This window comes from Equus quagga, chromosome 2, assembly GCF_021613505.1.
Source record: "Equus quagga isolate Etosha38 chromosome 2, UCLA_HA_Equagga_1.0, whole genome shotgun sequence".
NCBI lineage: Eukaryota > Metazoa > Chordata > Mammalia > Perissodactyla > Equidae > Equus > Equus quagga.
The window spans coordinates 170,268,233-170,284,175 of NC_060268.1; the positions used below are offsets into that span (position 1 = coordinate 170,268,233).

General features: G+C 40.1%; 1 protein-coding gene across 1 annotated transcript in view; it reads right to left on the reverse strand.

Annotated features, from left to right (window-relative positions):
• PDZD8 (PDZ domain containing 8) overlaps positions 1 to 15,473 on the reverse strand; it is an 84,232-nt gene extending 68,759 nt beyond the window's left edge. Inside the window, exon 1 of the mRNA XM_046649514.1 lies at positions 14,460 to 15,473. Within this exon, the coding sequence (XP_046505470.1) occupies positions 14,460 to 15,331 (872 nt within the window). The 5' untranslated portion in view covers positions 15,332 to 15,473. The remainder of the gene's footprint in view (positions 1 to 14,459) is intronic.
• Between the last annotated feature and the right edge of the window lie 470 nt (positions 15,474 to 15,943).

Below are 15,943 nucleotides of genomic sequence, written 5' to 3' on the forward strand. Positions count from 1 at the left end.
ACTAGTCTTATTTCAGGCTCAGGAACTCAAACAACACTATATCCTGCCCAAGGAAGAGAGTAAAGCAAGCAGCTAGCTATAAACAGGCAATTGGGAGATGTAGGTGGTCTTTGCCTTTCAGCCTGACAATCTTGGCTCTCTCACACTAGGAACTAGTAAACATAATTGTGCTCCAAATTCTACTAAACCAAGTATACAAACTAGATAAGTCGGGGGTGATCATTTTCAAAATGTTTCTTCATTTACTGCTCTTCAGAGGCACTTCAGTATTCTTTTAAATAATGAGTTTCCCTGCTGCATTTAAATACCCTTACAAAAACTCAATTAGCCAGAACTTTTACAGTGCACATTATTACGCAAAGTACAGCACACCAATACAAAATTGTATAAGCTAGAAAGAAAACAAAGTACAAGTAGTTCAAAATACTCTTAATTCTCTATACAGGTAAACTATGAACCTAAATTTCCATTTTTCTATTTTACACAGACAATTCAATTGATGTTACATTAAACAGACAACTCATACACGAGCTCCTCCATGCTTACCAAGGTTAGTACTGCCATATAATTTCTCCTCAGAGACTGTTTGCCTGCTAACCAGTGTGATACCATAACTAGCCCCACATGGTAAGCTCCTTTTCACTACTCAAGTTCTACTTTAAAGACACCTCCTCTCTCTAACCCGGCCCTATTCCTCTAGCATCCGGTACTTGCTCCCTCATCTGTGTTCTAAAAGCACTTCATACACACTTCTGTTAGGCCACCACTCACCCTGTTTACCTGTCTGTCTCTCTGTAGCTCTCCCCACACCAGCCCCTCCTCCCAAGTAAATTGTGAGTTGCCTGAGGACAAGAAATATACATGACAGGTAGTAGAGAATAGTGATTAAAGCAGACCCTAGAGCCAGACAGCTTGGCTTGGAATCCTGTTCTGCCACTTTCCAGCATTATGACCTCAAGCAAACTCTAACTTCAAGCCTCAGTTTCCTCCTATGTAAAAGGCAGATGATAATTAAAACTACCTCACAGTGCTCTTATAAGGATTACATGAAATAATGAAAAGCACTTAACATCCCTCAATTCTCAGCTTCTTTGTGACAAGGCAGTTATTTTAAAGCAGTGTTAAGCACACAGGTTTTAGAGTCAGTACTTGGTTTTGAATTTTGGTTCTAACACTTACTAGCTTTGAGACTTTGGGCATGCTACTTCAACTCTGAGAGCCTTGGTTTCTTGACTGGTAAAAATAATAATTAGCACCTATCTTAACAGGGTTATTCTAAATATCAGATGAGAAAGTTCACATAAAGTTCACATAAAGCATTTGGCACAGTGAGGTGCTCTAGAAATATTTCCTATCAAACTTCCTACTTATCTATTTTAAGGCTGGTCTCCTAGAGACATGTCAGACAGCAAACTCCTATCCTTCTACATGGAACCATTTCGGAACTCAGCATTCACCATGTATGATGTTTAAGGTCACAGCCGTTTGTCTTCCTCAGACTTCAGATTCCAAATGGCCATGATTTTAGTCACCACACTAGTTGATTTTTTAAAAATTGTGTCCTTTGTGAGGATATCAACTTGCAAGGGCAAGGAAATACATTAACAATAGCCAGTATGCCTCCCTACCTTAGGTATCACCTTTCTACCTCTGTCTCCCTAAGCTTTATAACTAAAGCTTATATTAAACTGAATATATTAAGAAACTGACTTAAGGAACCCCATGGAGAACTGTTCTATTTATGGAATTTCTTGGTGTGCGCTATGCTGACAAAGTCCATACTTACGAAAATGATTTTAATTTCCATACTGCTGAGGAGAAAAAAGTACTTCTGAGTAGTTACGAAACTACTAAGAACAAGAAGAACAAACACTGGTAGAAGAGAACCTTCCCCATACTCATCCATATACCCTCTACCTAACATGAAATGTTCACTTTTATCTAAACGCCTAAACTTGCATAGAATAGTCAAGATCTAAAATGCTTCTCCATATTCTGAAGTGGTTTTATATATACGCTGAAGACTGATAATAGAGGCTGCACGTCCCTCATAACAGAATTCAATAGGTGGTGACTCAAAGGTGACTCAATGTTAACTGATATCTTTTTCACCAGAGAGATCAAGTATCAATTGAGATGAGCTGCCCAGGGAGGGAACTGAAGTAATTCTCTTGACCATGTCTGATAAATCTGCTATCTTTTTTATGTTCATCACAACCCACAACATGAGAGTTCCCTACCATAGCCTATGATCAAGTAAACGGAAATTCTCAGCTTTCACAAAGCTAAAAAAGAAAGGCAGAACCATGAGAAGCGTCCTCAAATCCAAACTCCTATTCCTCTCTACCAGCTTCCCCAACACGCGCCTTTGAAAAATATAAAAATTACCACTTTATACATTTCTAGCATGTCTGTAAATTACATAATACTTTCATATTGATCCTTAATTTTCATGCCTCATGACAATGTACGGCAATATAAGTTTTATTTTACATATGAAGAAATTAAAGATGAAGTTCAAGTGGGTTTCTGTGATCACATAGTGAATGGTACAGTCAAAACTGCAACAGAGCCACTCGACCCTGTGTTCCTTACAACACTAAGGTATACAAGGAATGCTATAAACCAACAGAAAATAATGTGTGTATGTAATACTCATTAAAGCTGACTCAGAAAATGAGGCAATAGGGATACCTCCTTTACATATGGTAAAAATAAATAAACTTCAGGTTAGACCAGGAGTTCTCAAGTATTTTTTCACAGGACCCCTATACATTTTTAAAAATTAAGGACTCCAAAGATCTATTGTTTATGTGGGTTATATCTATTGATATTTACCATATGAGAAATTAAAAATGATAACACCTTTAACCATAAGAATACACAAGCTTACATTTCATTAGCTGTCAGGATGACGATGTCATCACACATCATGTAACTCTTGGAAAACACCATGGTATACCTCTATGCGAGAACAGAGTGAAAAAGGCGAATAACATTTTTGTATTATTACGAGAATAGTTTTAACTTGGTAAACCAATCCTGTGAGGGTCCTGGAGATCCAAAGGGGTCCCCAAACTACACTTTCAAAACCAATGAGTTAGAGTTAGACAGTAACAACTCTTCATGGCAATTCTTCTTAAATTCTTAAAATTGAATCTCTTCTGAAGTTAGTGGATGGAGGAGAAAAAACATCTTTAGGTAAAATTATCACCTCCCTACTATGGTAAAGACATGAAAACAATGAAGTATACAATACAAAGGGCTGGTCTTAAGCCAGTGAGACGTACCAAATAGATAAAAATTCCATTCCAGATATGAAATAAGGAATAGCAAAAGATCTAAACAAGAAAAATGAGAAAGTTAATACTTTAAGGTTATAACTGCTCCTCTTAGTTCATAATTACCTAAAGTCAAAAAACTATTAAATAAAAATATTTTTAAGATGATTTGTACCTGCCTATTTGAGAGAAATCTCTACATTAGACCTACACAGAAATAACAGAAGTGAATAATGCCACCTTATATTTGCATAATTTTTTTCTCAATGAACTTTAAAAGCTTAAGATTTTTATTTCACTCAGTCTTAACAAGTTGTATGGGGCCGGCCCAGTGGTATAGTGGTTAAGTTTGCATGCTCTGCTTCGGTATCCCAGGGTTCGCAGGTTCGGATCCCAAGTGTGGACCTACACACCACTCATCAAGCCATGCTGTGGCAGCATCCCATTACAAAACAGAGGAAGATGGGCACCAATGTTAGCTCAGAGCCAATCTTCCTCACCAAAACAAAAAAAAGAAAAATAACAAGTTGCATGACTTGCCCAAGGATATACTATGAACAAATCAACAGTAATTCCACAAATAAAACAGAAATTCCTCATCATCTAATACTACTGTTTCAGGGTAAGAGGCTGAGTTACTTTTAAGGGAAACCTTAAAAACAGAGTATCCCCAAGCTTCCAACAATTATTACCCAAGGCTGGTCTAGTAAATGCTTGTTGACAGGCATGAATCTCAAAATAACTGCATCTAAATCCTAACTCTATAGTACTAAAAAATTCAAATATTTTGAGTAACTTACTCAAATATTTTAAGTAAGCAATTTACTAAAAATGGCCTATAATTTAGATAAATTGTATTCATGGGCTCTATTACAGATTAAGACTATCACAAATTTTCTCCTCCCACTTCACTAATCTCATAATATCTGAATTAAATTCAATCTGTACTATTTACCACTCCAGTATTAATAAACAAACGGACAAATATTCTGCTACAAACATTTAGTTAAATTCTTCCCATGTCAGGAGTCTGCAATTCAAGCCAGCCCTGATGGCTTAGCTGGTGTTAAAGTTTGGTGTGCTGGGCTTTGGTGGCCCAGGTTCAGTTCCCAGATGTGGAACGGCACCACTCATCTGTCAGGAACCATGCTGTGGCAGTAGTTCACAGAGAAGAACTAGAATTTGCAACAATACACAGCTTATGTACTGGGGTGCTTCAGGGAAGGAAAAGGAAGAAAAAAGGAGGAAGACTGGCAACAGATGTTAGCTTAGAGTGAAGCTTCCCCTACAAAAAAAAAGCGTTTGCAATTCTAGTCCTGACTAAAATCCAAAGTTAAATATTGAGAACTAATAACCTTCCCAAATATTAAAACAGACCAGATATCACCTATCCTAAATATTACAAAAAATATTATACTTAATAATGGTAAGAACAAGGTAAGATTTTCAGTGCACTATAAAAATAATTATCATATAATGAAATTAGTTAGAATAGGATGGCTCTTACTTCAGCCACAGCAAGTTTCACAGGACTAAAAGCTTTGAATTATTTACTTGCTTGACCAAATGACTAAGGTAGAAGACAGTGTAGTCAGCAATCACAATCGTCCTTAATAATGAGCATGAGTATAATCTAGTATGCACGAAAGACTACTGTGTGAGAAGGACAAGTTAGCATACAACGCAAACAGCAGATGCACTATTTAGTAGATGTTGATGCCTGCATGAAATAGCTGTATCTAAGAAGAGAACACAGTCATTTTTCAAAATATAGATTGCTATAGCCAGCTACTAAACAGAAATGATATCTCCCCATTATTGCTACTTAAGATTTTACAGCAAAGGACAATTGTCATAATTGCAAATTATACAGGTAGGATATGGAGTTGATCCTAGGAGAAACACCATTTTTAAACACACACAGGTCTGAAATACCTGTTTAACTGGCACATAGCTTACCAATGAACTAAGTACACATAACAGGTACTTAATACAAAAGAATAAACTCAACTAAAACATTTTTAGTGGGCTAATCACAGCATTTTTAAGTATATATCAACAAGAACTAATTATGCTGGGGAGTGGGAAATTTTCTAGCTCTTTCATCAAAGTTATGCAAATCAAAATACAGACATCTCAGTACTCCATCCACCATATCAGCTCCATGCTCCCTATAAATACATGAAGAATTCATGGGCATAAATACCCAATGTGCTGATTAGAGAAGGAAATACATGTTTTAAAGCATTCTGCTGATTTCATGAAAATTAGTAATTATGCACCAGACCAGTGACAATAAGTTTTATTATTATTCTACATCAGTGCAAGGAAAGCATAATCTATAGCTTATTGATATTGACCTTTCCTAAAAACGTGCAATTAAAAACCAAGCCTTCTGGAGACCTCAATTAGAAGAAATCAGTGTGTGTGTGTGTGTGTGTGTGTGTGTGTGTGTGTAGGGGGAAGAGGCATTCCTCTTCAATACTGATTTTACAATCAGAATTGGGTTACATATCACCAGCATAAGGTGTTTATAATGACAACCTTCAACCATTAAAAAAAAAAAAAAGGTTGAAATGTTCCACACATTCTGTTTAAGAAATTCAAAGAATACAGGTATTCTTTAGATGGACTGAATTCAAAATTTCAGCCCTTCAGTTACACGGCTTAGTTCACTTTGTGAAAATTTATCAGGAAGATACTTAGGATCTGGGCAGTTCACACACAAACACTCACATGCATATATATTACACATCAATAAAAAATTTGTACAAAAAAAAATTCTAGCATTTAAAGGCTAATGTGCGTTTTCATATAGGATAGTCAAAAGGTGATATTTAAGCAGGGACCTAAAAAGTGATGGGGTGAGCTCTTTGGTTATCTGTGGGAAAAACATTCCTGAAGGACTAGCAAAGGCCTTATGATGGTCGCATGCTTGGAATGTGAGAACAGCCAGAAGGCCAGAACAGACTAAGCGAGAAGAAGAGTTTTAGAAGGTTAGAGCTAGAATGGTCAGAAGTGAAGTAAAGCAGTGAATGAGTTAGACCCGTACATACTGCCAGGAGGGATATCCATGTTACACTTACAAACCAATCTGCAGGGTCACATTTATATTATACTCCGCCATTTTATTATTAAGAAGAAAGGGAGGAGGAGAGGGGGAGGAACAGAGAGGCACCTCAGGCTTGCATATATGTGTTTGAGCACAGTTAGGTTTACACCTCAAACTTAACACTGGGTACATCGGGGGGACAAAATTAAAAGGAAGAGGAGTACATTTTTAACTTCTTTATGCTCCTAAACACTATTTGAACATTTGCCAAAAACTGACTTAAAAAAACCGTAAATACATCAAAAGAAAAAACCTAGTATCTACACAAAGAGATAGGGAGAAGGATGTAACACGGAATTGGTTAACTTATAGTACTTTTGATCAATGTAATTCTAAGTTCCTCTTAAAATACACGAGGCAGGTATACTTAGAAAACCCAAGATACAGCAAGTAAAAAAAAAAAAGCAAGACGCTACAGTAGGGTACCAACTATGATTCTGTTTTTATAAATTAATAACAAATTAGAATACATTGAGAAAAATATGGAATAAAAGTCCCCAAATTTAATAGTTTTCTTTAAGAATAGATATTACAGGAGATTTTTCACTTTGATATTTCATATTTTCTAACTGCTCAAATTTTTACAATGATCTTATCACTCATTCGAAAAGGGAAAATATTTTAATGTGTCACCTAGCAAATGTATGACACTTATCTAGTAAAACGCCTGACATCTCTCTAGCAAAATGTCTGACAAATGTAGGACAACCAATAAATGTGTATATTCAATTAGTTACTAAAGGAAAGATACATTTATTCAGCAGGTATCATATATGTGACATTTATTATCTCCAATCAGATAGAAATTATCTCCAGTTCCATTTTATAGATATGAAAACAGACTAGGTGAGGATACAGCCTTTTGTCCAAGATCTCTTGCTGGGTATCATGCTCGTCAGTATACATTACTCCAAAGCTCTATTTACTGGAATAGACAACTTAAGTACTTCTCTATAGCCTCAACCCAAAAGAATGAAGTAATTCCATAGTGCTGGCAGTCTCTACTTAGCACCTGCAGTTCCACTCATCTCAAGGTAAATAACACTTACACCCCATTTTTTCCTAGTACAAATTTGGTAAGTATGTGGTTTTACACCAGTCTTAGCAATTAGGCAAGAAAGATTTTGAAACCACTCTGCAAAACTTCTGCTAATGACCAGGTGGTTACTTTATGACTTTTCAATGAAGTGTGATGTGCTCTGACAGCCAGGCCAAAAGTGTCAGGTAGATCCTATGACTAGGAAGGAACAAAGGGATTTAATAGCACTTGTTTCCTGCTGACATTGTTCTGAGAAAATGAAGAATGTGAGAAGAAATGTTGGGTCAGTATTTAACTTCTAAACAAGGCATTTAGTGGCAGAAACTCTAACTTGAAATGTCAGATATTCTTAATGAACAACTGACTCAGAACGTCTCAGCCTGCTATAGGGAATCTTACCTTAAGAGGAAAAAAAACAGAGACAGATTACACTTTCTTGGATAAAGAGGTTTTTTAGAAATGCATGAGCCATACGAATCCTGTATATAATCAAAGAAGGCCAGGAAAATTATGAAGTGCTTAATATTTATTTTGGCATGTTAGTTTTAGTTATATTTACACAACAAAGTTGTATCCGTCTGTGTTTACTATTTAACCTGGAGTCGAAGGACCATAGACAGGTTTCAAGGGGACTATAAATTTCAAGAAATTAAATGAAAATTTCTTTATGCACTTTTCTACAGAAAGTATCCACAGTTTTCATTAGCTTTCTAAAAAAGAAAGGACCCTCAAAAAGAGGTTTAAAAGTACCTTTCAATGTATATGCATATATGCTCCTTTTTTGCAGGCAATTTAAGCATTTTTTTTTTAAAGGTTTTTTGTTTAAGCGTTTAGAGCAGGGGTTAGTAAATCTTTTTCATAAAGTACCAAATAGTAAATATTTTAGAATCTCTGGGTACATATGGTCTGTAGTATAGTCTTCTTTTTTGGGGAACAACTTTAGACGTAAAGTTTAAAAATGTAAAAACCATTCTTAACTCATGGGCCTAACACCAGCTCATTTGTAAACCCCTGGTTTAGAGTAAAAGTTGACTTATCTCTACAGAAATAATGCATTATGGGCTTTGGGAGTTCATGACTTTTTTAGGACTTTGAGAAAGTCACTAACCTCTTCTAACTCTTAAGTTTCCACACCTGTAAAAATGAGATACCGATCTCTCCTACGCAGTAGATTTAACTATTAATTTTAACTATTAAGTGAGCTACCAAGTATATGGAACTACCCACATGGTGCCTGGCATATTTAGCAAACTGATTTTATTATTCTTGCCTCCGCCTCAGATTATAGATTAGTAATATTTGTAAGTCAATATTAAGTGTTTGATCAAGCATGCTCTTCCAATACAATCTACTTTATAATGATCTGCTTTGGCTATTTCCGGAAACAAATGGGGGCTTTCCTGGACAGACAACAGACCTGTACATTACTGATTAGAATCTAACAGTCTCCTCATAATTACTCTTCTCCCTTCAATGTGTAAATCAAATTTCTAGAACAAAGACTTAATTTATCAACACATTCTTTTCCATCTAAAGTATTTCAAATGCTTAAATCACAATAATTCAAAGCAGCTTAAAACCCAACTTGCGAGAAGTAAAACCAGCACTAAACTGTAGTATCCTTAGGTGTACCAAGGAACCTAAGATAGATCACAAAATATTATTCAAGACAAAATATTATTCAAGACAAAGTAATCAGGTGTGAGCCTTAGCAGAGAAACTGATCTCTCCTCTTCCTGTTTCTCACAAAACTGAATCCAAATGCCATTATAATGCGCTTTAATGGTTCTTTGTTTCCCCCAGAAAGACTAACCAGCTTGAGAGCATGAACTGTCTTACAACCATTTTAACACCTTCACCATACCCACCACCACACTAGCTATAGCAGTCTTCAGGAAGTAGTTTCTGAAAATAAATGACTATTTTAAAAACGATTTAATTATTTATCTCTAACACAATGGTCTTTCAAGTCCATTTACACAGAGATATTCATCTGAGCAGCAGTACAAGAGAAAGCACAATAGATAAAAAAATTAGCTAGTACATTACATCATTACTCCAGAACAGCTAGTGATCCTCTAATGTTGTCTCTACTCTCCCAAAGTATCAAAGGTTAGTTATATTTCCTACTAACATTAGTAAGTAAAACTATGACACCTACAGTCACTATGGAATTTTAGTAGCTATTTTAAAGTATTTTCCAGTCTAAGACACCTTTTAAAAGTTGTCCATATATAGAAAGAAAATATGAAAGGGTAAGTGAATAAATATGGTACATTACACTTAACCTTACAAATGATTTTATCAGCTTTCAGCGAATTTACTTTGAAAGTTTTTAAGACATGGATTACTCAAAATCATCTTTACCTCAAACATCAATAACATAAAAAAGCTTTAATTAATATTAACAATAAATGTTTTTCTTCATCTCAGAAAACCAAGGAAGAAATAACTTAATTACAAACCACATTATAGAGTATGAGGCTTTCCAGACCAAGCCTAATTTAGTTCTCTGAAGTAAATGGTATATTTAGAGTAGATATAGATAAATACAAAGATGCTAAAAGCCCCTATCTAACTAAATACAGCCCTGGCCTGGCACTTAGTGGGGACAGTGGTCCTCTTTGATCTTCAGTCACTAAGAATATTTGAAAAATTTCCACAAATATGTATCAGAATGTTTTTCAGGAGTAAAAGAACAAATCAGTTATGACAAAAATAGTCATGCTCAAAAGATATTCCATGGGCTGGCCTGGTGGCACAGTGGTTAAGTTTGCCTGCTCTGCTTGTGTGGCCTGGGGTTCGTGGGTTCAGATCCCTGGCATGGACCTACACATGGCTCATCAAGCCATGCTATGGCAGCATCCCACATACAAGACAGAGGAAGACTGGCATAGATGTTAGCTCAGCAACAATCTTCCTCAAGCAAAAAGAGGAAGACTGGCAACAGAAGTCAGCTCAGGGCCAATCTTCCTCACCAAAAAAAGAGAGAGAGAAAGGACATTCCATGAACCTGAAAGGTGAAGTTTTCCCCAAATATTTGTTCCATACTCATTCATTAAATTCAAATAGTATTATTAAGTAGATATCCCCTTATTTGTAGATTAGAGAAGAAAATGCTTATGTAGTTAAAGATCCACCTCACACTAAAGCAAAACTCCACCAAACTCAAGCAAAAAGCAGCCACCATCTACTTACTATCACTATACTGTAGAGAACTGGAAAGTGTTTCACGGGATTTTTTTTTTAATTTCTGGTAGAAAGATTTTTTAAAATTCAACATTATATTGATAATGGCTTTTACAAATAAAATTACTCAGTGAAAATCTCTTCAAAGATATAATGTTTTAAGAGGGGTAAAAATTCTCACCCTCTACTATCCAGCTATTAACTCTCCCTCTTTAGTAATGGTCTCAAATTCACATAATGCTAGACAAGTACCATTAGTAAGTGCAGCAAGTAGATAGGGACTATAAACTAGGAGTAAGAGCTTATTGCAGCTGCTACTGGACTCTCTCTCCAGTCTATCACTGCTATGAGGAAAGCAGGCTTGGTGCTACAAGATCTTCCAATTTTTCCGAAAGGGAGCCAGAAATCCAAATAATGCAGAATCTTCCATTTTTAAATGTTGGCAATTGAAAAACAAAACAAAACAAAAAACACAGGGCAGGCCAAATAAAAAGTACCTGCAAAATGAATTTGGCCTTTCGGTATACAACCAGTGCTGGCTACATAGCAACAGAACTTTAGGAACAGAAGCATCAGTAAGAATCGCAAATAACTGACTGCCAAACCCTAAACTCCCCAGGACTATTATTCAGATTTCATGCTGAAGATGGATTCTCTATCTGGTCAAGAACATTAGTGGTAATCTTTCTCTCTTGAAGACTAATTTTTGGGTTAATTTTTTAAAAATACTACTGCTTTAATTTACTATTTTAAAGTATACATTTCAAGGAAAGAAAACAATGTGAGGTGGCTGAATTTAGAATTTTATTAGTAAAATTAGAATTATAATGTGTAGAAAATGTATACATATTATAACTCATTTTAATTTAGTTGGGCAAAATGAAGTGTCAATCAGCTGGGTCCTTAGAAAGCAACCATTTGAGCCCCTTTGCATCTCTGGATGAGACATCAGGAAGTGGAAGCCCTAATGGGCCACCTTCCCTTTAGCAACATGAAAATGGAAAAACAAATAAGGAAGAAAGAAGTGACAACAACGTTAACTGGCAAAATATTTCTGTTATATAATAATTAAAAGTGCCAACTCAACCTACAACTATCTTTACTGCTTTAGCTCTACTAAGTAGATTAGACGGCTAAAAAGGATACACTAGCAAGACCTCCTATTTGGAAACAAAATCTGCTGGATTAAAAAAGAAATGCTATGTGGGGCAGTACCCAAAGATTTAACCTTATGATCTAACCTTAAAAGGATCTTCTCTCAAAATTTTCAATTTAAGGGAAAAAAAGTCATACAGTCATACTCTTCTCAGAGTCCTCAGTTAATTTGGAAAGATACCCCTATACATATGTATTATAGTGATTATACTGATGGCATACTTAAAAAAAAAATCCCTTAAGGACAACGTGGGATTGTCTAAAGAAAAAAGGCAGCCTGGCTTTATCAGAGCTGGATTTCACCACTTGACAGCTGTGTGACTTTAAGCAAGTTATTTCACTACTCTGAGCACTAGTCCCTCATCTACAAAAAAAGTAAACACTAGCTACTTTAATTCTCATTATGAGAACTGTGATACACCTTAAATGTATTTTATTTTAGTTCATTCTCTCAGCTGAAACTTGAATCCGCTCCACTTCAGTAGTTTAAACACTTCGGGCAGAAGAGCTACACACGTAAGAGAACTCAACACTTCCTGAAGCAGCCTTTTCATCCTCATACTTCTATTATTTTCTTTTACTAAACTAAAATCAGCTTCCTAGTTACTTCAACCCCATCAATCACATTCTAGATTAAATCTTAAGTACAACTTATTCAATTCTTAACTAAACTCTAAGCTCCACAAAGGCTGAAGCTATTGAGTACTGAAGCCCCAGCAGCTAGAACAACAGTAAGCACATAGCAGATGTACAATAAATATTGGCAGACTGAGTGTCATGGCCTGCACAGCATTTACTGATAGATCCTCGAAATGCCTTCTAACATAAAGAGCACAAATGTGTACATTTCTGGAGGTGAACATTTAATGTTTAAGGTTTAAAAGGTGAAATACCATACATAATCAAAAACATGCTATGTTCTTTAAAAATCTCTTTGAACACAGTAAATGAAAGCAATTTTGCTACATTTTAAATGGTGATGTTATTCAATGATAAAGATGATAAAGCTCCTTCAAAGCAGTAAACCTATTAAGGGCTCCATAACTCCTATGCATAATTTCCTTCAGATTTAACTGAATTCCAAGTCTACGTCAAAAAAAAAAAAACCCTCAGAATGATATGCAACCTCACTGCCACTGGCTATTCTGCAAATAATGCCCAATTATAATAACTTAGTCAAATTTTATATCTGAAAGTTACTCAAAAACATCAGAATTTAAGTTGCGAGAGAGTATCAAAATCTGCAACAACTTTTTCTCATGACTTTCTTAGCAACACACTGCTATAAATAAACCTCTCCGTGTTTAAACACTAGAACGCATTTATAATTTAGTCACATATTCCAGAGCTTAAATAGTAGGTTTCATAAAATATGTTCTACCTCGCAGAACAGGAAATCAAACACAGTGAACCAGCAGTTCACCATCCTCTGCAAATCTAAGGAAACATTTCCATTACAAAGTAAATTTCTCCTGCTACTCCACAGTTTTAAGCTGTTACTCTGTGCTATTAGCCTAAACAAAATATAATTAGTAAGGTAAATCTGCCACATACAAGGTCAATAATCGATCCCAAATCCAAACATAAAAACACTTCTGGATTATCTGGGCCACTCATGCTTGAGACGGTGGTAGAAAACTACTGAGCTAGAAATATGCAACTTCTACTAAAGGGCACTAGATAAGGCAAATACCAGACTAACATAATTTTAAAATAAAGGACAAAATCCAAAAGGACCAAACATTTGGAAGAACTCGAAATTAAAGGATAGAAAGTGAAATTAAAAATTCAGCTGTTTTCGAAGGAATAGCCATGGATGACCCTCTCCACTCCAACAACAAGCCTCCCCACACCAAAGTGGATGAAGCCTCTAGCCCTACAAAACTTCCTTTCCCCTTCCACTTCTTCCACGATATTACGAACCTCGTACATTAATCACAAACAGTCCACTACATAAAACTAAGCCACAGGAGGTCTTTAAAAAGTTAAAATCGCTACCCATCATTAAAATACTACCCGCAGGGAGACTTCTGGTACTGCGCGGGGACCCTAAACCCACAGAGCTGACCCAGGAGGAGCACAGCCCGCTCTGTGCTACAGACCCTACCCCAAAGGGCAGATGACGTTACCACACGAGGCCCAGGGAACTACGTGTGCAGGCGCCCCACTCTCTTCCAGTCTGCTGTGCAAAGTCATCCTTCACAGTCCACGCTACCTCTGCCCTGAAAGTTGCCAAAGCATCACAGCCAAAGTGGCCTGAAGTTGCAAAACCTAACAGCCCTGGGCTACCAGCACATTCTTCGCGTCTGCACTTTGTAACCAGGAACAATTTCTCAACGCGGCCAAGGGGACGCTGCAGAGCTGCCCTCAATGCAGCGACCACATATCGGAGTAGTTTCTCAACCGTCCCGGAGCCGGCTCCTGGGATCAGGGTGCACTTCGCCTCCACGTGCGGCGAGCCGCGTCCACGCGCGCGGCCAGCACCCTGGGTGCGAAACACACGAAAGGGTTTCTAGATCCTAGTCACGACTTTTGGAAGCAAAGAACGTGTGCACCACGGACTCGCCTTTACCTGGGGCCCTGTCCAGGGCTGGGAAGACCCCCGGGCGAGCAGGGGCTGGGGACACGCCTGCGCCCTGCCCGCTCTGCGCGGGCAGCAGCCCGGCCCCCGCCTCCCTCTCACCTGATCTTGTAACTCGGAAGGGTGTGCTTGCGCTTGATGACTTTCTTGAGCTGGTTGACGATGATGGAGGTGAGCTGGGGCATGGGCCGCCCCTCAAACTGGGAGCGCACCTCGAAGTCGATCAGCGGGTCCTCCACGAAGGAGAAGAACCAGTGGGTGAAGGGCACGCGGGTGAGGACGAAGCGCAGCCGCCCCACCACGCGGGACAGCTTGACGAAGAGGTAGGCGGACTTGCCGAAGACCAAGTCCACGTCGATGGCCAGGTGGAAGCCCCCGTTGTACTCCACCTCCGCCTCGAAGGCCAGCTCCTCGGGGGAGGTGGCGGGCAGCGCCTCCCCCTCGGCGCCGTCGGGCTCTCCGGGGGCCGAGGGCACCACGGGCCGGAGGAGCCGGATGGTCTTGATGAAGGGCACGGCCTCGCCCAGGAACACGTCCCGCAAGCTCAGCCCCTCCAGCAGGCGCCCGGCCGTCTTGGTCTGCAGCAGCTCCTCGAACTCCACCTTGATCTTCTTGGTGACCCAGCGGCGGGCCAGCGCGGTGTCCCGCAGCTCCCGGAACAGGAACAGGATGGTGGCGTTGAGGAAGTAGCAGGTCTCCCGCGTCGGCGGGGCGGGGGTCTCGGGGGCCACGGCCGGGGTCGCGCCGCCCTCGGGGGGCCCGCCCGAGGGCTCCTCAGCCCCGCCGCCGCCATAAAGGTACTCCCGCAGGGCCAGGCCCGGCACCGGCTTGAGGTAGCGGAAGCCGTCGCCCGCGCGGGCGCTCTCGTCCGGCGGCGGCTCGGGCTGTTTGCGGTAAAGCAGCAGGAACTGGGTGAGGAGGGTGAGGAAGGAGCCCAGCACGGCCGACGCCAGGATCATGAGGAGCAGCCCCATCCCGCCACCGCCTCCGCCCGGGCCGCCGGGGCCCCTGCGTCCGCGCCCACAGCGCCGCTTTCCTCACGCCGCCGCCCCCGCTGCCTCCATCTTGAGAACATTGGGCGGCGGGGTCGGGGCGAGCGGCTCCCTGGGCCTCTTCCGGCGGCTCCGGCCGGCGCGGCGCGGCGCGGCACGGCGCCCGAGTCCGCAGCAGCCCACGGCTCCTCAGACGCTCCCCGCCGCGGCGGCTGTGGCGGCGGCGGGGCGGGAGGGGGTGGAACGGCGCCTCCCTCCGGCCTCCGCTCATTGGACGCACAGCTCGTGACGTCAGGAACGTACTCGTTCCCGTCGGCGTCGCCTGGCAGCCGGCGTCCGGGCGCGCGCACGCGGGTCCTTCCTCACCTCCCGGGAGCCCTTCCAGCCCCGCCCCCCACGCCGAAATTCCATTTCCCCGCGATCCACGTGGCTGTCGCTTCTGGAGCCGCTGTCGGGACCTGGGAGGGTAACTGAAGACACTGGTTGGACAATAAGGTGGCCGGGCGGACATGGCGTGGCGCGTGCTTCATCCCTGTCATCCCGTTATCCTCTAGTGCGCCCATCCTCCCTCATTGGCCGCGGTCCCTGTGTGTT